The sequence below is a fragment of the Polypterus senegalus genome, chromosome 10, assembly GCF_016835505.1.
Source record: "Polypterus senegalus isolate Bchr_013 chromosome 10, ASM1683550v1, whole genome shotgun sequence".
NCBI lineage: Eukaryota > Metazoa > Chordata > Cladistia > Polypteriformes > Polypteridae > Polypterus > Polypterus senegalus.
The window spans coordinates 19780926-19808827 of record NC_053163.1 but is presented as its reverse complement, the minus strand read 5'-3'; the positions used below and the strand labels follow the sequence as shown (position 1 = coordinate 19808827).

General features: G+C 37.1%; 1 protein-coding gene across 1 annotated transcript; it reads right to left on the bottom strand.

Moving 5' to 3' along the window:
* Positions 1-453: 453 nt before the first annotated feature.
* Positions 454-16992, bottom strand: slc25a17 (solute carrier family 25 member 17). The gene is made up of 9 exons (XM_039765442.1): positions 16881-16992; positions 14019-14079; positions 10498-10564; positions 9769-9920; positions 5914-6030; positions 4462-4610; positions 2623-2718; positions 1175-1257; positions 454-815 (listed from the first exon to the last, which is right to left on the bottom strand). Exons 1-9 carry the CDS (start codon positions 16956-16958, stop codon positions 662-664), a joined length of 957 nt encoding a protein of 318 aa, XP_039621376.1. The 5' UTR covers positions 16959-16992; the 3' UTR covers positions 454-661.
* Between the last annotated feature and the right edge of the window lie 10910 nt (positions 16993-27902).

Genomic DNA, 27902 nt, shown 5'->3' with positions numbered 1-27902 from the left:
AACGAACAAACAAACACATACATAAAAAAAAAAAAAAACATTTACTGGATGAGTCTTACTGGATTCCTTATTGTAACTCCTTAAGTCGCAGTTAAGTAAGCAAACAAATAAAAACATACTCACCAATAGTAATGAAGTAATGCTTTATTATTCTTTTAAATAAAAGTAAGTGATGGGTTCTTTGAATGTAGTTTCCTTTCTACGACTAGGAGCCGACCCGCTGACTGACTGAGTAAGGAGTTCAGGGTTCCCCAGCAAATGCTACTACACATGTTTCAGACTTCATTTCCCTGCTTCTCAATTCCCCATTCTATTTTGAACTATAGCACTTTGTGCCTATGTATAAACAGTATATATATAATGCTTGAGAAGCTTTGACGTAATGCTTCAACATATAATTGCTTTAATTGTTGCATATAAGTAGCCTATCAGTTGTCTATTAATTTCAGGGGATTTTTTTTTTTCTGAGCTCATTGTTATTTTTTGCTGACTTGAAGAACTGGCTTTTAATGTGTGCACTATGAAGCAAGTAACATAACTCTAGAACTTTTTTTTTTTTTTTTCTTCCACCAAGTGCACACAAGAATCACTTTAGATAGTCCGTGTTCTGACATACAGTATGTTTCATTGATTTGTTTTCTGTCTCCTTCCTTTCTTGTAGTCACTTGTGACTGTGCTGTCTAGGTTTAATCCCCATTACTCTGAAAGTTGTAGCAGCTATCTTCTCATAGAGGAGGAACATAAGTGCAGCTGACAGTACTGTCTGTAGCAATTTGGCTTCCAGGCCCTTAAACAATCCCAGAATGCCTTCACTCCTAAAAACAGAGATACAAATTCAGCATTCTACAGCACACAAGGAACTGTACTTAAGTATACATAATAAGAAAAAAACAAAATGAATTAACGGTAATACACATCTTTAAGTGGTGAGAAGTACTCATTTTCTAAAAAATATACACACAATACACACGTGAAGAAATAACATGAGAAGTTTTACTGCTAAGTACTATGTATGCAATCCAAAAGAGCCACTGGACAGCAAAATCACCACAATACTGGTTCAACAGCATCCATTACAAAATACAGTTCTCCTTTAAACAGGTCTATTCTCCCTCCCTGTTTAAAGATCTCATTTAGTTTCAAATTAATCTGACTATAGTTGTACTTGTCTTACCTGAACCTCTGCTTCCATAGGAAGAGAATACTTTTCACACTTCCAATAATTTTGCTTTCTCTCTGTTCCCTGTTCCGTCCAAACTATTGAGAAAATAAGAACAACACATAATCATGTTAGCATAGCCCACCCTTTCTGTAAGAGTACAAATGTACATTGCTGGAATCAAGCTTTACAGAATAAAAAGAGAACTATATAAATACATTTATTGAAGCTTTAATAAAAGCAACAAAGTACCTAACCAAGACTTAAAAGCTTCCATTTTTTAGCTGACTTGCAGGAGCCACATTTAAAAGATGAAATGTTGTTTATACATTCCATTAACTTCCTTCACGGTTTCTTAAAAGAATGAAACTGTTAAGGCAAAGATACAGAAATCCCCCACTGTAAAACAAAACTGAAATTCTCAAATGTTGCTTTTATAATATCCATAAAGTTGTTACCAGTTATTTGGATGGTGTGACAAACCCTCCATCAGGAATGGCACATATAAGGCCATAATGTTAATTAAATAAAAAAAGGATTTGTCGTTTATTTGTTCCTGCCTTGTGCCCTGTGCTGGCTGGGATTGGCTCCAGCAGACCCCTGTGACCCTGTGTTAGGATATAGCAGGTTGGATAATGGATGGATTTGTCGTTCACCAAAAGTTCTGTCAGTATAGGTTAAGGCAAGGTTAATATAATGTTGATATATTTTATCTTCACAAAATACCAAACTGAGTATGTACAAGTTACCATAAATCAAGTAGCACATGATTGTCACACAATATGCCATCCATCATTCCACTTACTGAATAATAAATATTACCTGAAATTAAACAACCTTCAATGATTCGGGCCCTACTTTAAACTCTCTCTCTCTGATATGTTTTTCCCCAAACAGACCCCCGGTCAAAGAAATATCTGTCACAAATCAAAGAACTACAACCTCATTCACTAGTACAAATTGCTCAAGTGATATTCTGGTTTCTTCCAGAAGGGCCCAAAAATGTTCTTTTCAAATAAATCATAACCATGTCAATATTAATTATAAACTATATCTAAATAAAAACATGCATTTAAAATTAAATGAGGCCAAAGAATTACAAAAAATTAGAACTTACGTGTGTACAAAAATGTGTGTAATGTACCTGCTTACTAGTAATCAATAGGGTTTAATTTGCCACAGTGTCAGAATTTAACAATTCTTATGATTAAAAAGTTTAGTGAAATTCAGTATCAATGTTAAAAGTCATTATCCAAAATTGCTTTTTATCAGTGTATTTTTCCACAAGCCTCCAAAACGTACAGTATTATCTCAGTCTAGGATAAGGGAAATGCACTCCAGTATACTACACTGTAGATCTGACCCCATAACTGGGAACAGAACAGTTACCAACTTAGCAATGTAAACCTCAAAACCAGAAACAGTTTGCTGCTGAAAGAATCAGTTCATGAAGCCATACTTACCCTAAGAATGGACTGCACTGTCTGTAAAGGGTACGTCGCTATAGTAGCAATGGCTTTGGCTACAGCTCCAATTAGAAAAACATCTAATGAGGAAAACTAGTAGGAAGAAAAAATACATATCACTGCAGTGGAATCACAAATCTAGCAATTGCATAATGTTGAATCTTAAATAAGTTCTTTATTATTAACGACAAACAAGTAAATTCATTTAACCAGCAATATATACATGTAGCCTCACTGATTTTTACAAATATTTCTTTTATCAAGGATAAAATTGGAGATATCAGATTCACTTTTAATACTGCACTAATACAATGACTTTTCCAAAATGGGTGAGCAGAGTGGCATAAAAGTTAATGTTGCTGCATCACAGACCCAGCATTCTGAGATGAAGTGCCATGGCTGGTAATTGTATGTGTAGAGTTTGTACATTTCCCTGAGCATTTTATATACAAGGGGGAGTCAAGCTAAAGTTAGAAAATGGGATTTATCAGAAAATAGAACGAACCTGATCACAAAACTGATTGTGTCATTTCTCAATGTCATCTCCACCCTTCTCAATGCACTGGAAGTGCCCGAATTCCAGCAGAATAAAATGTTTTGTCTTGTCCTTGCCACCACTCGTGCATCCGAGTTATTGTCGAACACTACATGGTGAGGGGTACCACAGTCACAAGTTCAAGTAACTGTGACTTACTGGGGACAAAAGTGAAGCCTGCTATTCGATCCAAGGGGAGAGGACTGCTGTCTCAAGGACTCCTTTTGCTGCCAATCAATGCCCGCCCACCCACCCACCCATACACTGCTAAGAACACCAAGGCATGTCTGCAGAAAATGAAGTTTGAGGTATTGCCACGTCCTCCTTATTTGGCAGACTTGACGCCATGTGATTTCCACCTTTTCGGACCGCTAAAAAAAAATATGGGTGGTTGTCGATTCAAGACAGATGATGACATGAAGAAAGCGGTGCACGAGTGGTTGCGAGGACAAGACAAAACCTTTTTATTCTGCTGGAAATCAGGCACTTTCACGCAGGTGGTGAACGTGCATTGAGAAGGGTGGAGACTACACTGGGAAATGACATTATCCGTTTTGTTAACATGTGTTCCATTTTCTAATTTTAGCTTGACTCCCCCTCATATATTGCAAAAGATGTGAAAGTTAGGTTAATAGAATATTCTAAACTGAACAAGAGTGAATGGGCACATGTGCAGATTGTGTGATAGACCATCTTCTACTTTACGTTCAGTGACACTAAAATGAGTTCAGCAAGTTTAAAAATGAATATATGTATTTATCTATGTGTATTATCAAATTTCTCAGTTTCCAAGAAAGAAAAACAAAAGTGATCAGGCAAATGTTTAAAATTCAAATTCAAATTCCAAAGATATATAAAATACTAGAAACATGAATGTTCCATATGATGCAGAAAAATACACCTAACTATGTTCTCTGCCTCCCTGCAACTTGAAAAAAAAATACCCGAGTATAATAAGATATACTGACACATTCTTATTACATCAACTAAAACTGTGTTTCTGCTTTTCACATAGTAGACATTTCCATATGAGACACAAAAATATACCTAGCTATGTTATCTGCCACAAACCCTTCCCCACAACCCCTGACAAATCCATTAGTCAATTGGAAACTAAAACTAGATTGTTAATCTTCAGGAATGTACGAGAAACAGACAGCAGAGGCCAGTATTTCTCTTTAAATCATATTCAATACAGTCGCATTCTTCAGTTCATATCAGTTTTATTTATTCTTAATTTGCGCACTTTCACATAACAATATATTAAGGCACATAATAGTTTGTTTTTTATTTTTCCTCACCTCCCCATCAGGTCCACGGTGTAGTTGTCGTTTTAAGCCTTCATAAAACATAAACTGAATGGAAGGGTTAAGCACAAGCAATAGGGAGGGGAATGTGCCATTCCACAGTGCAGAAATCCCCTCATTGTGCAGAATTTGCTTAAAGGCATCTGAAATAACAAAAGACACAGAAAAACATTTTTTTCACAGAAGGGCGAGCAGCAATAACAATTGTGGTACTTAAGCACATACATGCACGCATAAATTATACTGCATTATACTGCTGCACCACAACATTTGGGCTTGATCAATATCAAACAAGGGTTGTGGCCCCTTTAATATGAAAAATAAATATATAAAAATGAACAAACCGTTTACTGTTACAAACACAAAGATCAAATTTTGTGAAGAAACAAAAAGTAAAAACATCAGAGAAAAATTTGGTATTTCTTTTCTGATGATTTTGTGACCCTACACTCACTTTAGTAGTGGGCATATAATGGACTAATGTTGCTACTCTCTTGCGCACACTGTGGTAGGGATAGGTTCTGGTTCCCTTTAACCCTAGGCTAAGTTACTACGTTAAAATGGCAGGAAACACATACAGAAATGCATGTCATATGTACATTGGACCATTTTCCTCAATAAATAAAAGAACAAGTATAATATTTTTTGTGTCAGTTGTTTAATTGAATTATCTTTTTCTTGTTTTAGGACTTGCATAAAAATCTGATTATGTTTTAGGTCATATTTAAGCAGAAATACAGAAAATGATAAGGATTCACAAACTTTCTAGCACCAATGTTCAGTATAAGGTCAACTAAATGATGAAACAGTGCACTGGTAAAAATGTCTTCAGTAAAGCACTGCGGAGTACCAATAAAACAAGGCATACTTCAGATTTATCAGATTATATCTTTTGCTGTCTCACAGTAGAGCATATACAGTTCAGTAGTTTGAAACATTATAATAACATTAGATGAAATCACTTTTTGTGAGAAGCGGTTATGTTTACATCTGTCACTTTCTTCCAGTTACTCCAATTTTCTGCCACATCCCCAAGATATGTATGCTACATCAATTAACAACTCTAAACTGGCCTGATACAACCAAGTGCATGTAAAAGTGTGACGTATAATCCTGTCCAATGTTGGTTCTTTTTTGTCCTCAGTGTTGCTTTGAAAGGGTCCAGGTCCTTGTGATCCCACAGATGCAGAAAATGAACAAGATGGATAAATATCTTCTGAATTAGTAAATTATCACCAAATAAATCAAAATATGGATGCTATGTGGTTAACTTTTCAAAACAGTTAAACCATTTCATTTGCTATATCTTTCCCTGTTATTTAAATGCATAAAAAACATATTTATGAACTGACTAAATGACTTTTGCTCTAAACAATAATAACAGTTTGCTGAGAAAAGAAAACAAGTCATCCAATCCTGCCCTTACCCTTATGAAACCCACCTTACCCAAAATGCCTTTGTAATGAGTTGATTTGATGTCACGATTTCTAAATTTTGCTCCTTGTAATTTAAGCCGGGTATTAACCACCCACAGTGGTGTGGTAATAAGCACATTAACAACCCCTGTGAAAAGAAAAATACATTTCTAGTTATAAATGATTAAAAATAAATTTTTTTGCAATAATAAAACAAAAAGATGCCAATTCTAATAGGTATAACTTTATCTTCTTTTTAATACTCTGAGTTTCTGGATTTCTTCGATTTCTTTTAGAATGATAAGTTGGACAGTGTCTTAGAGCTAAGTGCGCATATGAAAAAAATCACAGTTACATAAAATATGAAAAACTGATGTCAGTGTAGCAAGACAGTAATGTATAAGGCTACATTTAACCTTGTCCAAAAAATGAAACACAGAAGTTATGCAATGCTGAGACTATGCAGAAACAGTGAAACTGAGCACTTAAATTGTGTCATTTGTCAGCCTATGTACTACTTAATATTGTCAAGACAAACGTCATGTATTTAAAACACCATGCCATTATTAACAGACAGTGGTTAAGATTTCACTATTATTTGTGGTCTCCAACAGTTAAACATTTTTATCTCTTAAATACCAATATCAGTTATTACTAGAATTGAAATGACCAGCATAAAAAAGGGCAAAACAAGCCAAGTGCTTAGTGGAAAAAACAAACTATGAGGCTAAATTTTTACTACTAACAATACAGTGAAATAGGCAGCAAATTCAATGTATGCCACTGCACTGCAAAATCTGGCATCATTCTATGCAACATTTTTTTCATATGAACAAAAGTTTATTTGTAATGTGATAATTAATTAAAAAAGACAATCATGCTTTTGTCGCAGCATATACAGTACATATCTATGCAATAAACAAACGCATATTAAATACTGCATAATGAGCAACTAGCCATTATCTCTAAGCTATATTAATTCTTCATCACTTTGTTGTAAAAATGTAGATCACATTATTAGGATTTGGCAGTAAGATTCACCTTGTCATTATAGGATATTCTGCAGCTTGGCAAGAATAAAAACATCAAGGTATTTTTTCAATTGTTTTTATACTTATGTCTTAATACCACAACTTTTCTGTTGTATGGAGGAGTGTACATGTTTATTTTAGATCTAGAAAGAAAGCAAGAAACTTTAGGCTACTTCAAAAATGACTGCTTATGTGTTCATTTATACAAATACTGTATTGTATCAGCTCATTAACAGACACGTGCCAATTTAAAGGAAAACTCTACCAAAAATGACATTATTTTAATATGTTACTTAATCCTTGTGCTTTGTACTGATGACCAAGAAAACTTTTTAATCTATCTGATCGATAACAGAGGAAAAAAACATCAATGGGAAAAAAAAAAATCTCATGTTTCTTGTGTTGCATAATCCACGTGCATTTTAAATGGGATTGTGCTGTTGAATTCCATTTCCGCCGCTCTCTCATGTATTATATCATAAACTCTATTCTCTATGAAAACAATAAGATGAAAAATTTTTCACAGTCATGACTACAAAACACACAGGGTAAGTAACTGTATGGAGGATGTTTTAACCTTTTTTAATGACAGATTTCAAGTAAACAGCCAAGGCATAAAAAAACTTATTTAGTTGGACAGGGGTGAAGCATATTCTGGGAAAGCTGAAAGGCTACGTAGGGCTTTAGAATGTTCTGTATCAAAAGTCTGTTTTCGGTTTAGAGTAGCTGTTCAATCCTATGGGAACTGACCTTAAACTTGTGAAAACCTGTAAAAGTGATAGTTGCTTTGCTAACTTATAGCAGGCCAGGCGTGTGTGCTTAGTTTGTCTGAGAAGGGACGACAGACAGTGTCTGTTTTTTGTAACAATTCTTTTTTTTTTTTTTTTTTAAGATTGTCAATTCACTTAACAGTTTTGCTTTCAGTTTAGATTTTAGTTTTGTTTGTTGGTGCTTTGTTGCAAAAATTTAGATTTTGGTTGCTGCCTTTCTGATACTTTCAGTGAAACCACGGACCACAAAATGGAGCTGCTATCCACTTAGCTGCTGGATATTTTCTAATGAGCTCGTCCTCTAGCAAAAAATCTTGCTCTTCATTTTTTGATCTGAGACTGAATGAGTACTGCATCAATACTCCATTAAGCCACCCTGGCTGTATAATTCTTTGTACTACTTATACTTGCTGCTATTGGTTATTGTGTAAATAAATATAATTTTTAAGTTAAAGCTTAAACTAAATCATTTCACTTACATGCACGCAAAACTGGGATAAGGTGAATAACCTGGTTAAGGCTGAAACCTCGTTTCTTAGAAATCCCTGTGTAGATAATGTATATGGCCCAATAATGTGGAATAATGCGACGGCCCAATATTTATTTTTATTGATGCCTTCAACATTTTCTACTTGTGGTTGCTGAATGCAGGTGCAAAGCAAACACATGTGCAGACTACAAAATTCTTAACTTCAGCCCAGCTAAGGATTTACATGGCCACACATACTGGCTACTAATAGAGAAATCTGTGTATTAACCTAAATCCTCAGAGACCAATATTCCGGTTTCTCTAACCACAACAAGGGTATGAGCAGCATTTTTGAAACCAAGTTTCTCTGAATAACCAGATTATTAAAGTGCATGTTTCTGATTATTGATTGATAGTGTTGCTGAGTGTTGTTTGATCACTTCTTGTCTAGTTACCATCCCGTAAGGGCACAGAGATCATTGTGTAACCTTCTATTGCTGGTAAACTGGGCTGAAGTAAAGGGATGAAAATTTAAAAACGACCACAGTCAGCCAGCAGCTTGCCCATTAGAGATCCCTTAAATAAGCTTGAATAAGGACAGTGAGACATGTAGAAGGTTAAAGGTTACAGTTACGCAGCTGGTTTTGACATTTCTGCCTATCCTTGATAAGAAAAGAACCTAAGTGGTTGATTTGTACCTTTCTTGTTTGATGCATATCACTGGTTATCTGGTAACACTAACATATAAAAAAATATATAATTTTTGGATTGAGCATTAATTTAAACTACATAAAGTTAACTTAAATATTGGTTTAATCAATCCGTACCATTGAACCTTTATTCACTGAAGCAGTTACATTGTTTAGTTTTAAATATGAACTGTCTTGCTGAAGCTAAGCTTTGTACCTAAATAAATACAATTAAATTTAAAAACACAGGATTCAAGAGAACTATTTTGACTATATCTGTGTGGGGTAGTCTGAAGCCCTGACTTGACACCAATGTTATATCCTTGTTCAATAACTTTTATATAACATTTATACTGAAATAAAAAACCTCTACCTCACCATAGTTAGTTGTCTTACTTGCATGTTGCTAGGACATTCATTCCCAATTTTTGAAAATCACACTCCAATGGTCTGAGAAATATTTTGCAGAATAATAATAGTGGCAGTCAAGTAATTCTAACTTCAAAATGTCATCAACTGGAAGTGTCCTTTAATTTAAGGAAACTATGGAAAATTCTTGAAAATAATCCACACTGTCAGTCAAAACAGAAATAAAAAGGTATGTTTGGGTGTATGGTGATAAACAAGTTAAGTTGCAGGGTGTTTTGTAGAGAGTTTGCCATTATATTTAAAAGTGCTCCCTTAGATCTACTAATTTTCACTGTAAAACAACGCAGCCTAGTTGAATTAAACAATGCATTTAAATGAATGCAACTATCATCTGTTAGTTAAATGTTAATAACATACTTCCTCATCTGCAGTAAAAGCAAAGTGTTCAGAATGTACACTTTTTCCCTCGGTTCTATTGGCTTTCATGTATAATGCCAAAGCAAATCACCAACAAAAATGTGTCACCACAGGAGATAAAAGATCATTTAACATATTAACCTGCAAAGATACCCATGAGCAGATCCTTGCTTGGTGTTGAGCGTCGACCTTTCACCCAGCTTGCCTTCACGCTGTTGAAGGTGTAAAAGTAAACAAAGTTGGAGCAGCACAAACTGCAGATCACCGGGAACCAGCCCCGATATGGTGCAAGTCTGGAATGCAGAAATTTGGACAAATGGTACACACTGAGCAAGGCAAAAATGATTAAGCCTCAATATAATTTGTACTGAATTCAGTCAAATAACTTCTACTTTGGCATCACCATGTCTAACTGTGACAAATTCTTAACATCTTCTAAGCCTCAGTCTTCTTAAAAGCCAGTTTATCTTTACTAAAAGCATTTCATTCATTCAAACTTTGTACATGTCGTATTAAAAAGACATTATCAGCCAAAATAAATGCATCTATTTTTACACTATTATATCCAACTCTTAAGTGTACAATGAAGTAAATGAAGTTATAGGAATAGTCAGATACCAGTGCTTCACTTCTGTGACCCACCCTACCATAACTTTCTCCACCCACCAATTCACTGCCAAATTAAATCTTAAAAACACTTCAGGAAGCATGAAGTTACTATGACATACACTAAAGCAAGCCACACAAAATATTAAGTATGGTGAACGCATGCATCTATAATCAATAGTATTAACTAGTCAAGTAAAAAAATAGTACTTGGTTCATAGTGTCTTTTGTATATGACACAACATTCAGAACTGGTGTACTTACAGGCCTTCCTCCCGCACTATTTCTGCCAAAACAGCTGGAGTTGACTTAGCTTTCCTCTTCTCATCAACTAGGAAAAAGTTTAAATAAAATTACAATAGCTGAACTTCTATGTAGTTAAAATTAAATAAGATTTTTAAAACATTTATAGAAATCATTTACTATCTTTCTGGCACTGGAGGCAGAGTAACTGTACCTTATATAAAAGAAACATGACCATATGCCATATTGCCTTAAAATAAAATGTGCTTGATTATTCTAAGACATTTTGTATGACGAGTACCAACTGCAAGAATGTGCTATCAGACCGAAAATAAAACAGCAAGAAAGTACTGCCCAGTTTGAAAGAAAACTGCTATGGAATTTATGAAGGACACAGCCTGTTGATATGAAAAATGTCAATATTCAAGATTCTGTATTCAGGCAGTGAAAGGGGTAATTCATATACAGTAGAGTCTCGCTTATCCGACATAAATGGGCCTGCAGAACGTTGGATAAGCAAAAATGTCAAATAATGGAAGGAGTTAAGAAAAAGCCTATTAAACGTCAAACCATGTTATAATTTTACACATTACGAACTTAATATAGTGGCTCGGTTTACAATCGTCTCTGAACACGTACAAATCGGGTTATGACCAAAAAGTACGCCAAACTTTTCCCTCTGTTCAGGACCACACCCTCGGTATAGGAACAAGCCAGTTTCCCTTTCAGTTTGTGCGAGCCGATGATTTCCGCACATGTTCAGTCTCTCCCTATGCATTCCCTGTGCAGTAAGAGACAGCGAGAGGCACAGACAGACAGACGCACGCGTGAGAGAAAGACAGAGACACAGACACACACGTGAAAGAGAGACACACACACACACACACGCGAGGGAGACAGACAGACAGAAAGACAGACAGACACACACACACAAGCACGTGAGGGAGACACACACACACACAAGCACGTGAGGGAGACACACACCCCAGATAGGGCTGGCCACATAATCCACTGTAATCATGTTTTACAACAAAACAACTGAAAAATTTAACTGAAAAAATTAACTTGGCAACAAAAAATAGACAAAGTTCACGCTCGCAAGTTCTTCTTGCCGATTGATGCATTTTTTTTTTTTTGCAGTGAGACGTTGGAAAATGCAGAATGTTGGATAAGCGAGACTCTAATGTACTTATAAGTAACTGGCCACTGGGCCTCAGAGCATTAACAGACATTATATCAGATATTTTATGAGTACAAACATCCAGAATAGCAAGAATATTGTGTAATACATTTATTTTGTAATACATCTATGACCAACTCTTACTATGCCTAGGAAAAATAGAATACTATACAACAGCAATATGAAATGACATTAATATAAAAAATTATTAGTAATGTTGGTATAAAATTTTAAATTAGATACCCATTCTGCTTTTTAACAGTTAAGCTTTCTTTCTTGCTTGCTGTTGTTAACAGATCAGGCATACCCATCCATATACCAAAAGTTGTGACAAATACAAAACTTCTAGTTTTGTGCAAACTTTTACATCTGTTTGAAAAACCAAACCAGGTAAGAAACTCTCATGCAGCAAAACTACTCTTGATTAAACTTGTTGAATTTGTCCAAACCACTGAAAGACAATAGGATTCAATGTACAGCAATGCAAAACACTAAATGAAATAACTAGGATAAAAGTAAGCAATATAAATATGACTATTTTGAATTTAACAATAAAAAAATGTATACTGTATAGTTGAATGTATCTGTAGTTAGCAAGCTCATGTTTTTCAAAAACTCTAAAGTGAAAAATACTACGTCTAATATTTAAATAACAAGTTACTAAAATATGTAAAATACAAGAAACAAAATATATATACGTAGAATCTGAAGTGGCAAAAAATGAGGATGTCTAAACACCTACAAAGTAAGGGAGAAAACCTATGGAAAAAAAGACAAACGCATGAAGAATGCATTACTATTGTAGAGGTGGCTGCAGTCCAAAAATATAGGGAACCACTGTTCAAAAAGTCCATCTTTTTCCATAGCTAACTCATTCCACAACCAGGTTACAAAGAGCTGGAGGCTACCTTGACAACATGCGTCCAAGAGAGGAATCAGCTCTAAGTTAATATGAGTTGCTTGAGAAAAAAACAATTTCTGTAAATAGTTTTAATTTTTATAGAAATTCCAAAAGTATGTTGTAGATATCTCATTAATGCAATGTTGTTCTTAACTGGGAAGTGTTTGTCACCAGAGTCCTCAACCAAAGACTTCAGCAATGGTCTGCTGCAATTAACACCGTGCTCTGTACAATAATGACAAAATAAATCTTATATAAATTTGAAAACAATTAGCAATGGCAATCAAAGGTTAAGAGCATGTTATTCTCTTATTTCCCCATTTACATGGGATTAGACTACCAAGAAATGGTGTAAGAAAATGCTGATGCACATCTAGGAAGTATCATTAAGGGTACTGTGCAACAGTCAAAATCAGTGATGATGGAAAGGCAAGTACTCCATGCTGCTCTGAAAAAGATGGACTAGTTCAGAGAAAACCCTGAGGAAGCTGGCTCCTTAAAATGTAGGTAGGTAGATAGATAGCAGCTTAGATTAAAGACCTGTTGAACTGTTCCCCAAATTTAAACATCTACATACTGGAGCTGAAACAAAGATACACTTAAATTACTTGCGGAACAGTGTCTAATGTTTTTATCTTAAGTATACAATATTTTACATTACTTAATACACCAAGTAAGAGACGGATGATAAACAATCATAAGAAGCTTGTATGTATCTAAGAGTATGTGTGGAATGTTGTTAACTGTCAGAAAGTAAACTAATATTTGCTATCCAAGAAGACAATTAAATATACTTTAACTATGTAGTCACCTCTTTAACATTTTTTATCCTGTACAGGTGAATGGCAAGCCAGAGCAAAAATGGGTACAAAGCAGTAAACAATAATGGGTGGTACACCAGTCTGTTACAGCATCAATTAAAGCACACACTTAAAATGATACCACAGCACTTAATCATCCTGTAAGAATTCATTTTAAACTTACCTCTTCACACTGCCACAAAAGCAAATTTAGCTAACTTTCATTAATCACTTCGATCTAATACCACATTGCGTCTGTAGCCGAATACTTTAGAAACTGAATAATTGTATATAAGACGCACAACTTTCCAAAGTAGTAAGAATACAAGTTTCCACAAGGTTATGCAACATCAGTAAAACATGTGCAAGCTTTCCTCTTCAGTGAAATGCATTATGAAAAGCCACTCAATGGCTGCAGGTTATAGAGGTAAACTTGTTGTATCCAAGGAACAGGAGTGTTGTACCGTGTTAGCCATTATGGATGTAATGAGAAGTCAAGCAATGATAACATCTTGCCTGAAGTAGGAGCCTGAGTTGCCTTGAAAGCTTGCATATTGTAATTTTTTTAGTTAGCCAATAAAAGGTGTTGTTTTCCTTGACTTCTCACTATATTAAAGGAACACAAAGACAACTTCGTTGAAAAGAATGATCCTATGTATACCTTGCAATCGAAGTCTTGCCGAGTCCAGTGGATAAAATACTGTCATAGATGTAACACTGCCCTACATAAACAAATAAATAGGAAAAAATAAATGGCAATCATGCTGCAATTAAAAATTTTACATGATAAAATTATCCAGGAGAAAAACATTATTTTCAAAGAGCTGCAGTTACTTAAGAACATTTTTCACACTGCTTGCCATTGACCCGAATGGGTCACATTACGTTCCATTATATCATAAACTGTTTTCTCTTATTATGCATGAAAACATGAGATTAAATCTTTTTCTTGGCCAACACTAAAAACTTTATAGGATTAATGATGCAAATATAAATCTTATAATAGTGAACGTTATAAGCCTAACAGACCAGATTTTAAAAGCATGTTCTTACAAAATCAGATTTAAAGAGTTTGTTGATATTAAAATATCCTAGACATGCAGGTTAGGTGGATTGGCGATTCTAAATTGGCCCTAGTGTGTGCTTGGTGTGTGGGTGTGTTTGTGTGTGTCCTGCGGTGGGTTGGCACCCTGCCCAGGATTGGTTCCTGCCTTGTGCCCTGTGTTGGCTGGGATTGGCTCCAGCAGACCCCCGTGACCCTGTTCGGATTCAGCGGGTTAGAAAATGGATGGATGGATGGATGGATGTTGAATTCATTAATTTAACAGTGCAGATGTATTAATGATTGGATTTTTATGTTTAGTAATCAGTATTTTTCAGATACTGGAGAGAATATGTCCGAGAATCAATTTGTAATATGCACATGGTAAGATAAATTGAGAAGTCCACGTTGATCTCATCCTTTATAAAGCCTAAGCTGAAATCCCCTTAAGATTATAAAATTTCCCTCAATTGTTGTTACACTGTCTCCGTGTCCATTCAAATTCAAGCCCTCCATTGTATTTTGATATTGATAAATACCAATACTAGTTTACTTAAATGATAGTTGGGTAACTTCTTGATTGGTATACCAGTATCTTAAAGCCACTTTTACAATGGTGGCTGCGTGGCATAGACTTTGGCAGGCAATGTGGTATAATGGTTAAGGCTTTAGACTTAAAACACTGAAGCTGTGGGGTTCAAATCCCGCTAGTGACACTGTGTGACCACAAATAGGTCAATTCACCTGTCTGTACTTCAAAAACAAAAGAAATGTAACCAGTTGTATCTGAAATGTTCTAAGTCATATTGGACGTAGGTTTACTTACCTTGGCAGTGACATTCATGTCTCTGGTAGCTCTTCCTATGAAGTCAGTAGACAGATTGGGAGAGCATGGGGCGTAACAAGGTCACTGGAAAGGGGTGTGTGGCACTCCAGATATCTCTGCAAAAGGATGAAGGTCCAAGTCTTTACAGTCCTGGTGATTCCTGTCATGAGACATGGACGCTACCCAGTGACCTGAGACAAAGACTGGACTCCTTCAGTACTGTGTGCCGAATAAGCAGTTGCTAATGGAGTCCCAAATGAGGCACATTACTGCATTGTGTGGGAGTGTCCGTTACAGCACTACAGCCATGTGGCACGATTCCCACGAGGGTGATCCGGCTCGCAAGATCCTCATTGTTGGGGACCCGAGTGGCTGGACCAGGCCAAGGGGATGCCCATGTAATTCCTGGCTGCGGCAGATAGCTCATTTCCGGAGGGTGGGAGAGGACTGCGTGTCTACCTGGGGGGTTGCCAACCAGGATCCCAAACTGTTTCCTCATGTGGTGGGTGCGGCAACGCGCTGTACCAGTGCATGCTCCCCAACCTGACCTGACCTGGACAAAGATGTCTGCCAAATAAGTAAATGTATTAGTATTTACATATTTTATAATCTATTACAGAAAAAGGCACAATATTATTCACTTTAATAATGGAGGTGATGTTAATAAAAAGCGGTTAAATAGGATTTATGTTTTTACAGTGGTATTGAAAGATATCAACTATTGTGAAGTTTTATTGATAGTGACTACTAAAATTCAGGTATCGTGACATGCATATCTCTGATATAATGTGTGATAGCAATTAGTTATCATCTCCCCAGAAGTGTAAAAATATTCCAAATAACTCCAGCAGACAATACAAAATCAATCACACAAATGCCCTTTAAATACTGGAAAATATTTCAGCTATCAATGTTCCAAACATCTTATTTTATTTGGGTTCAAAGCCTGCTGTGCAATGCTAAAAGAGTATAGGAACCAACCCTGGAGGTGACATTAGCCTATCATAAAGCATACACAGCTAGACTCAGTCATACTGGGTCAGTTTATGGCTACCAATTAACTAAAAGTTCATACTGTTAAAAGTGCAGGGTAACATATAAGCAATGCAAACATGGAGAGAACATACAACCTTCACATCGCCAATGCATTAAGATGAAAATTCCGCCCACTTTAAGAAGAGAAGTGAAACTATTACATTTTTTTTATTCAATAGTCTAGTGTTACATGCTTATGTGCATTATTTATTTAAACAGTTCTGAAGTAGTGCAATATCTTGCGAGATGAGAAAGTCGGGAGCAGTCTGTCAGAAAGAATATAAGAACTTTAACAGCGCAAGTGTGAAACGGCAAAATCCTGCTCTCTGAACCCCAAAGGTCATGCGAAAGACTATTTTCCCTCAGGGACGTATATATAATAAATAAATAAACTGAAGTTCAGCTGGCGAAGCTGCATAATTGCATGACACAGTCAGGAAATGATTGACAAAGCGGATAAACCGCTTAGGCAAACTGGTTGTAGGCGTAATTTAGACAGTAAAGGCGGACAGTGTTATTGAAGCACAAGCTGTCACAGCTACACGTACAGTTTTCATTACTAAACTAACTTAGGATGACACCAAACTGTAAGGAACCGGGGGTCCAACTAGCACACTCACCAGGGCACCCGCTGTAGCGTGCACCAGGCTCTCGTATGAGAACACATCAGAAATCCTAAATTCCGACTGATCGTCCATCTCTGCTTCCGCCTGGCGTTGTGATGTTGGGCGGGACTGTTGTGGCGCATGCGTGCAGGTGAGTGACTGTCACGCGGACTCTTTGCATTGCCGATCTCCTTACGGCACGGTATGTTTCTTATTTCTGAATCTGATGCATTCGCGCTCACGGGTTATGAATGCATTTTCATTTTATAATTAAATTTTTTTGCAGAAAATACCTCCCATAAACGAATCGATTTATATGATTAACTGAATAGAGTCGTTCAAAAATAACGAATCGTTCGCGACTCGCCGACCACTACCGATTTGTCAATGAATGCAAGAAAAAGTTAAATTATGTACAGGTACAGTATGTGGATCATTTAGGTAAAAGCACTATTAATGGAAGCCTTGTGAAACAATGTGTCAGTAATTGGCACATGCAAAACAAACTCTCAGAAAATATCTAAAAGCATTGATCCAAAATTGTACCAAATAAATATATATATATTTTTGGCAGCAGAGAGTTCTTACAATTTATGGGAGGCTTGCACTGATAAAGGCGGAGGTTCACATCACGTCTAGAGTACCCACATCGATAAGACTATGTAATTCCATCAATTCCTTGTTGTTTTGAAAGAGATTGCTAAAAAGTTACAATGATCGTGGCCTTAATGCCTTGGATTTTGAGGCAATTAATCAGGCGTTCAAATTAAAGTTCCATCTAGCACAGCCCCTCCATGGTACCAGGTCCCAAATTTGCTTTTTAAGCTTATTTGAAACTCTAAACCAGTGATTCTTAACCTTTTTTGAGTCACAAACCCCTTTAAGAATCTGATGAAAGCTATGGACCCCCTTCCCCAGAAATATTCACATAAACACAACTTTGCATGCAATGAATATAATGTACTTTGTTTATTGAGATTTGATTGTCTCATTCATATATGACACACACAAAGTATTATTAAACTTTAAAGTAAGCAATATAAAAAACACTCCTTTTTATGCAAAAAGTAGTGGCCACTCATTATAATTATGAAATACAATCCTCTTATGCAAATGAAAACAGATCTACTACTACTACTCTCTTGTTATCTCCTTTATTTCAATGAGAAGGTTGTTTTTGTATGCCTTGAATAACAATAGGAAACTGTGGTGTGGTCTTCGACAAGGTGACACGCATATCATCTTTGACATCCAATCTATTTCGACTTTTCGTTTTGATAGAAACAAGTGCTGAAAACCCTGATTCACAAAGGTATGTAGTAGCAAAGGAGTAAAGAGGGTTAGGCTTGTGTCAAATCAACCAGAATTCTCCAAGACTCTTCGAGTTTAATTAATTTCATAACATTTCCTTTATCCTCAGGTCAATGAGGTCATCTTTGGCAAGGTCTTCATCACTGATACAGTCTATGTCGGTTAGGAAAGGATTACGAATCCATGTTTCAACTTTAAGGTCACCTGAGCCAAAGTACTGTACCTGGCTGTATAGTTAATATCAATGTTAATTTTTATCTGACCCTCACAGATCCCCTGAAACCAATCCATGGACCCCTACCTCAGATTAAGAACTCCTGCTCTAAACAAACCAGGTCTTGATTCATGACCTCACACCTTCAAATTTTAGAACAAGTATATATTGGCGGGCAACAAATCTTTATTTATTAAAGAGTGGACTGATCAGAACATTCTTTATTTTTCTGACTTTCTTAATGAGTAGGGAGAAATTTAGACAATTGATGATTTTTTTAGTTTTAACTGTGGCATGTGTTTCTTTAAAAGAAGATAAAAAGCATTCCTACTGGACTAAAAGTGTTGTTTAAAGCACATTTGAGTTATGGCACCTGGCACTTAGATTACACTCCACTACTTTTAATCAGTGGCATCAATATTATGCACAAAAGTGTAACAAATATTTCATCTTATGATCATAGCAAGTAAAAGAGGTTATGCTAAATGCAAAGTTTTAAACCCGAAATTAAACCTGAGCAAGATGTGGATTGTCTCGCATATATTTCTTGTCCCCAACAAAATAAAGAAAATTAATTTTAAAATACTTGTATTATCCCTGCAATAGATGGCTAGGTATATTTTGTAATGATGCATCTCCTTTGTCTTCATTTTGCAAAAAAGAAGTTGAAAACAGTGATCATTTATTTTACAGCTGTGCCCACTCACCGGTATTTTGGTCAGGGGTTGCAGCTCTGCTGTGTCTGTGTTTCTATAAACTTGTACAGATTTCTGAAAGGATGATTTTTATTTTGGATACTCAAAGGATTGACATTAATTTTGATAACAGCTTTAAATAACTTTGTCTCTTGGGGAAATAATGCCCTGCATATAGGCCCTTCAACCTACAGGGAAAAACCTGGGAGCTGGTGGCAGAACTGGCACTCCAGCCACCACAAAAAGCCTCACACTGTTCTATTACATCTGAAGTAGTTGGTGCTGAGGTGTCACCCGTTGCATGGCTTTACTCCGACCCTAATTGGGGATCCTGAGGTAGTTTGTCATGTGGTGGGTGTGGCAATGCCTTCAGAGGTTGCACAGGTAGTCCAACTTCTCCAGGATGGCACATCAATACGTGTCATTGCCAGAAGGTTTGCTGTTTCTCCCTGCACAGTCTCAAGGTCATGGAGGAGATTCTAGGAGACAAGCAGTTACTCTAGGAGAGCTGGAGAGGGCCATAGAAGGTCCATAACCCATCAGCAGGACCAGTATCTGCTCCTTTGGGCAAGGAGGAACAGGATGAGCACTGCCAGAGCCCTACAAAATGACCTCCAGCAGGCCACTGGTGTGAATGTCTCTGACCAAACAACCAGAAAGACTTCATGAGGGTGACCCAAGGGCCCCATGTCCTCTAATGGGCCCTGAGCTCACTGCTCAGCAGCATGCAGCTCGATTGGCATTTGCCATAGAATACCAGAATTGGTGGATGCACCACTGGTGCCCTGTGCTTTTTACAGGTGAGAGCAGGTTCACCCTGAGCACGTGACAGAAGTGAAAGGGTCTGGAGAAGCCATGGAGAACATTATGCTGCCTGTAACATCATTCAGCATGAGCAGTTTGGTGGTGGGTTAATGATTGTCTGGGGAGGCATATCCATGGAGGGTCACACAGACCGCTACAGGCTTGACAAAGGCACCTTGGCTGCCATTAGGTATCATGATGAAATCCTTGGACCCATTGTCAGACCCTATGCTGGTACAGTGGCTCCTGGTGCACGACAATTCCTGGCCTCATGTGGTGAGAGTATGCAGGCAGTTCCTGGAGGATGAAGGAATTGATACCATTGACTGGCCACCACACTTTCCTGACCTAAATCCAATAGAACACCTCTGGGACATTGTTTTGGTCCATCCAATGCCACCAGGTTGTACCTCAGACTGTCCAGGAGCTCAGTGATGCCCTGGTCCAGATCTGGGAGGAGATCCCCCCACAACACCATCTGTCATCTCATTAGAAGCATGCACCGATGTTGTCAGGCATGTATACAAGAACACAGGGGCCACACAAAGTGCTGCGTACAATTTTGAGTTGCTGCAATTAAATTTTGGCAAAATAGACTAGCCTGCCACATCATTTTTTCACTCTGATTTTTAGGGCGTCTTTGAATTCAGGGCTCTGTAGGTTGATCATTTTCATTTCCATCAAACGATGTGGCATCCTTTCGTTCCTAACACATTACCCAGTCTATATCAGTATAGATATCCAGGAGGATTTCTTTTTCCCATTGAGATCTGATGTGTTTTTAAAGTGTTCCTTTAATTTTTTTGAGCAGTTTATATATATATATATATATATATATATATATATATATATATATATAAAAATCCTAAGCCTAAAACTGTGACAATTTTGTGCAATGATTTTATGTGACGTTTTTGTGTCCATTTTTTTGTCATGCTTTAAATTGGGCTTATTTTAAAACCTACATATATATGTTTGGTATCATTCTTTTCAGAATTTATCGAACTTTAATGTGATATTGTTAGATTTTCAGATTCTTATTCTGTTTTTAAATTATAAACTAAAGAATATCAAGAACTCACATCCCACGAGACAAGACTTTGTGCCAAGAGATTTAACCATACCCGGGGCCGGAAATAAAAGACAAAGAGTAGGACAGCTGTTGTACATACTTTTAAATGTCCAAAGCACCGTGCGAGATGTTGATCACGCAACACGGCAGAAGCAGCAAACTAGCAGCTGATCGAGCAAAGAGGAGGTGAAAAAAATAACTATTTGTTTCCCATTGTATCACCGTTTAAGAGGGGGTTTCGGAGGAGCAACCTCGTCTCCTTGGGGTGCGTTCAGCCCCCCTCTTCACAACACAACACAACGCGAAGTGAGCAGGGGGTGAACCCCCTAGTAGCTATGAAAAAATGTCAAGGCTAATAAAGAGCAAAGCTGTTAAAGTATATTCTTTACCTAAAGTCATTGTAATAAGTTACTTATTTGAATTTTTAATAGTGTGTTTTTATTGTATACATAATGTCTATGTATCTCCAGTCTAAGTTCAATTGTCATTTTCTATATTTGGTTATTAATTTTCATTATTGTATCTGTATTTTTGTACTTCTATTATTGTGAATAAAAAATTACAGCACCTCCTGTGCACATGAGTTTAACGTACAGTCATTGTTTTTGTTCATTGCCTTTTAATTTCTTTGATGTTTATTTTGTTTCATATTTTAATAGGCATAGATTCAGTGTTTTGGGAGTGTAGTTGAATTTTCCTTTTAGGCATTTCGACTTCTCTGCATTTAAAACACTAGAATATATTGGGAGTTGGAGACTGTGAATTTGCCCAGTATGAGGGATCGTTGGCAGGTCTGACAGTGTGCTCTGAAATGGGCTCAAGTTCCCTCCACATCTGGTTCAAGTTGCAGGGATTGACTCCATCTGCAGCAAGCCTAAAATGTTACGTTTGTTATGTTATTTTTTCCTTTGAGTACTCAAACTTTCCTATAACACACCTAAGGACATTATAATTAGATTAATTGTTAACTATGAAATGATGCACTTGGGGAGATTTTGGGGAGTTGAGTGTCCCCAACAATGAGCTGGTACTGTCTCCTGGGTTCCCCTTAAGAAAACTTCAACACACCTGAAACATATGTTGATGTATTTTTCAATATAATGTAAAGAACTGTGTGTCAGATATGGATGTGTGCAACACTAGAGCACCTCAAGGAACGGCCTGTCTCCTTTTCTCTTCACCTAGAACACCTCAAACTATAAATATAACAGCAAGTCATATCACTTGCAGAAATATTTAGATAATTCTGTACTTGTGGGGTTAATTGATAAGGGGATGAGACGGAGGAGAGGAGTCATGTGAAGAACTTAATTTCTTGGTGCAAAGAGAATTGTCCAAAGAACTGCATATTAACTTTTGCAGCCCTAAAGAGCCTCTATGTCTGGTTACTGTTCAAAGAGTGGATATAGTGGTGGTCCGCTTCTACACGTACTTGGGAGTCCACGTTAATGACAGATTGGACTGGTCTCTGAACACAGAGGAACTACAGTATATGAGAGGGCAGAGTAGGTTCTTTTTCCTTAGGTGACCGTGTTCCTTTATTGTGGGTAGTGACATCTTTCACATCTTCTACAACTCTGTGATGGCCAGTGCAGTTTTCTATGCTATAGTGTGCTGGGCTGGTAACATCACTTCAAGAGAGCCCCACTGAATCATCAAGCTAATTAAATGGGCAAGCTCAGTTATAGGATGTACTTTGGACCCCCTAGAGGTCATAGCAAATGAGAGAATTCAAACAAAACTAATTGCCATTATGAAGAATGCCACACATCTTCTCTCTGACACGCCAACACTGAGGATTTCAGCCACCAAAGGATTCAGCAGAAGTGTGTCAAGCAATGCGACTGGGAGTCCTTTATACCAACAGCAATATGCCTGCATAATGCCTCACTGGGACTGGGACTGCTAAGCCTAAGTTTGCTTTTCTTATAATTTTCTTCTCTGTTCAGACAAAAGTGTGTATGCATATTTTATTTATTTATTTTCTTACTTATCCACCAATTTATGTACTATTTATTTAAAGAGATCCTGTAAAAAGCAAAATTTGCCCCTGGGGACAAATAAAATTCTATCTATCTATCTCCCTTAATAGATTGTAACAAACACTTTTCCTAATAAGACATGTGCCCAGCCCCAGAGCAGATCGTTCAGGGCTTATCTTTTAACCTGGAAAAAGAAACACAATCTGATTCATTTTGAGCTCCCTGTAACTCACTCTAAGCTGTTCAAGTAGGAGGATGTGTCAGTATATGTAGGGTGCAATGTATTCCATGCTGAAACATGGAGTATAAAAAGGTAAAATGCTGGCAAATTGTCGATTGTACATTTCTTCAATATTAGTTTCTGGTGATAAATAAATACGGTATACTGTCAAGCCAATAATTTAAATTATAAATAGGTCTGGTATATCACAGAACCTGTTCACAAAGTTTCTACCTGTGGAAAGTCCTAGATTTTCATGTAGCATATACAAATACAAAGCAACAATAGGCAATTGGTGTGAATAGCAAGAATGTTAAAGAACTAAAAAGCTCTTTAAATACAAATTATTGGAAATCACCTACTTTAATTTACCATTTACAGACCAATTACTGATGAAAGAACATTACTGGTTACAACCTTTTTACTTGTACTCCGTTAATAATGGGTTTACAATTTATGCTGTCACCATGCATTTTGGTGTATAAAAGATCTTTATGTAAAATTAGTATATTTTAAAATATACTTCAATATAAGAAAGTGACAAATATGTGACAAAGATATTGAAATACCTATATACTCTAAAAATATGTATATTATAACTAGAATTTATAGTACATTTTCAAAATGTATTTTAATATATTTTCTAAACTGTATCTGATGGTATATTATTACAAATATATTAAGATTTATATGTTTATGTTTTGTAAAATATATTTTAATATACAGAAATGACAATAATTTACATATATTTAATTTTTCTAGGGGTCACTCCAGCCTTGTACTTGAGGCCATCAGAGTAAGGTTTACCCTCATGAAGCAACACTCAAAATCCCAGAATGATAAAGTCAATATGAGATTTTAGAAATTATTGCTAATTTATTAAAAATAAGAAATTAAAATATTACATTGACACAAGTATTGAGACCCTTTACTAAGTGTTTCATTAAAGCCCCTTTGGCAGTGATTACAGCCTGGAGTCTTCTCAAATATATAACATGACAAACTTCACACACCTGAATTTGGGGATTTTCTGCTATTCTTCCCTGCAGAACCTCTGAAGATTTGTCAGGTTAGATGGAGACCGTCAGTGGACAACTGATTTCAGGTCTCTTGAGAGATGCTTGAGATGCTTAAGTCCGGGCTCTGGCTGGGCAACTCAAGGACATCCATAGAGTTGTCCCTAGGCCACTTCTGTGTTGTCTTTACTTTGTGCTAAGGGTCATTGTCACGTTGGAGCAAATGGCTTCTTACTGGCCACTCAGTCATAAATCCCAGATAGATAGAGTATTACACACTTTCTTTGGAGCTCATCAGGTTTTTGGTCATGTCTCTTACCATGGATGTTCTTCAATGATTGCTCAGTTTGGCATGGTGGCAAGCTCTAAGAAGAGTCGTGGTTGTTCCAAACTTTTTAAATTTAAGACTTTTTGAGGCTAGTGTATTTTTGGGAATCCTCAATGCTACAGAAAGACTTTTGTAGCCTTCCCCAAACCTGTACCTCAGCACTTCCCTGTCTCTAAGCTCTTCAGGGAATTCCTTCAACCTCTTGACTTGTTTGTTACCTTTCTTAATCATGTCCAGTCAATTGACTTGACCACAAGGTGTCGAAACATCTCATCGATGATCAACAGAATGTGATGCACCTGAGCCAAGATTGCAAGTGTTACAAGCAAAGGGCCTGAATATTTATGTCAATCTAATATTTCAGTTTTTATTTTTAATGCATTTGCAAACATTTTTAAATTTCTCTTTTTGCTTTGCCATTCTGGGGTATTTAATGTTGTTTAATGTGGGGAAAAAAATGAATTTATTAGATTTTACCATAAGGCCGCAACATAACATCATGTGAAAAATGATTCTAAAACGTTCTAAATCTGCTGCACATATTTTTAAACAGTAAGTATTAAAAGGAGCTATGCAAGTCAAGCATATACAGTATCAAAACTACACATTGATAATTGTTTGTTGTATTATTGCACCAATTTGAAAAATGACCTTGCATTTTTATTTCTTTGGTATTCCTGCATAATATATATATTGGAGTAATGCTTACAGATCAGTGCTTTAGAGATGACTTTTCTTGTGTTGTTTTCAGTTTTACTTTTTTTTCTCCTCACCCATACATTTAGTGAAGGCGGCTCCTCGCAGTTAGGAGACCCAGGTTCGCTTCCCAGGTCCTCCCTGTGTGGAGTTTGCATGTTCTCCCCATGTCTGCGTGGGTTTCCTCCTACAGCCCAAAGACCGCATGCATTGGCGATCCTAAATTGTCCCCAGTGTGTGCTTGGTGGGTGTGTGTGTGTGTGTGTGTGTGCCCTGTGGTGGGCTGGTGCCCTGCCTGCGATTTGTTTCTGCCTTGCTCCCTGCGTTGGCTGGGATTGGCTCCAGCAGACCCCCGTGACCCTGTGTTAGGATATAGTGGGTTGGAAAATGACTGACTGACTGAATGACTGAATGACATTTAGTGAACGCACTTTGTTTGAGACAACTGGAGCCTGTCCCTAAAGTACTGGGCATAAGGCAGGAGCCATCCTAGGACAAAGCCATCTCTGTCATACTCACACAAACATTCACACAGACAAGTCAATTTTAAAGTCACCAGTAACCTTAACTGGGAGCATTGGGAATGTGAATGTACTGTAAACACATTTAGACACAGCAAATACATGCAAACCTCACATAAACTGTCAGTTACTAGGGCTGAAGTTAACCACAACTCTTGCAGCTGTCAGGCAGAGGTGCTAACCACAGTGCTGTCATGTAACCCAGTTCTATCTATCTATCTATCTATCTATCTATCTATCTATCTATCTATCTATCTATCTATCTATCCTGCCTACTACGCTATACTATCTATCTATCTATCCTGCCTACTACGCTATCTATCTATCTATCTGGGTTTTTGAGCAATTTAATTTTAATCTGAAAGAAGAATGTAATGTTATCCACTAGGTGGGAGTAATGCACCATAATGCAAAAAAAAAAAAAAAAAAGAGAAGAAGAAGAAGAAAGTGAAACTCCAGAGACTTAAAAGAACAACACATAATCTCCAGTACACCAAAAAAACAAGTCTTACATCTCTGCAGCCCAGAGCCTCCACCCTAAAGCTCCAAGTATGGAGAATAGTGGTTAAGGTTTTGGACTTCAAACCCTGAGGTGGTGGATTCAGATCCCACCACTGACACTATGTGTACCATAAGAAAGTCACTTGACCTGGCTGTGCACCAATTGGAAAACCAAAAGAAATGTAACCAATTGTATCATAAATATTGTAAATCGTTTTAGATAATGTGACAGCCAAATAAGTAAATGTAAAGTTAAGTTACTTGGCAGCACTTGACATTTTCTGAGTCAGATAACCCTCTCGCACCCTAATCCTAACTATAGTGTAACTGCATGGGCGGAGCTCTGGCACCCATTGCAGTCAACTTGGACCACCCATTGAAGTCAATTCCACCTACTTGAAGCTCCGAGGTGGAGGCTTTTGGCTGCTGACATATATATTTGCAAACCAAGGGCTTAAAGTGTCAGATAGGTTACAGAAGTTTTAGACAAGAATGGCTTCTCATCAGCAGGTAAGCCATATGTTCTAAATGTATCACGGTAACAGTAACGTTTCGTCAGTTTGTTGTCTTTCTATTCTCTATTCACTCTTCTCACTTCTCCTAATGCTAGCTATAGTTCTAAAATGTATTAATATAATGTATGTTGTGATGATTATAAGGCTACACTGAATGAAAAAGACCTGAAAGACATTTTTTTTTAAAGAGGCACAAAACAAATTAGGGTTCAGTCAACCAACGGATGTGTTTTCTGGACAGTCTTTCAAAAGCCAAACGCCATTTAGAAGGGTGGGTAGCACGTGGGGCTTGAGGAACTGGGTAGTGCCTTGAAACTATATGGGATGGAGCAACGATTTTTAGAGAAGTCGCATAAATAAATGGGAACTCAGAGAGTTACACACGCGGCCAAGTTAACATCGAAAATACATATAAAATGCAGTTGAAAATGCAGAAAGTAGTTGGTATTGATCGTACTAGTTAGGAACATAGGGGCGGGGGTTACATTTTTCAATTGAACTCACATACAAAAATTTAATCCGTCCTTCCATCCATTCATCCATCCATTTTTTCTAACCGGCTCACTTAGCAAGCTTCGGATGCATGGCACGATCAATACCCCCAGACAGAGGTCCGGTGCATAACACGGTGGGCCAAGGACGCTAGAAGAGGGGTGCCGAGAATGCTACTTGTATTTTTGTTTTTCCCAGAACTATTCCTGCCTCTACACTGGCCGATCATGCCCTTTTTTCAACATTAAGGGCTTTGCTATACAACTTAAAGGCGTGATTATTGTTAACCTCTTTACTGTTGTCGCCGATGTCACTCGCCCACTTGTCGCGCGCACTCTCGAGCTTACTCGTCTCTGGTGAACGGCGCGACTTTTTGACTCCGCATTTGCTGCAGCAGGGCGGACGGGCTGAAAACGGGCTCTCAGAACGTGAAGCTCGTGAAGAAGAAAAAGATGTGTAATGATAATAACAACTTTGATTATAAACGGCCAGTGACTGCATTATACAGTACTGTAGATTCCAGTTGTAATAATAGTGAAACATGCGAAAGTGATGACTTTATTCAAATGGACAAACTTTGACACCAAATCGGAATGTGCGTTGAAATATTACACATGTTTTGCCCGGTCCGTGGCTAAACATTAATAATGGCTAGCCCATTTCATGACTA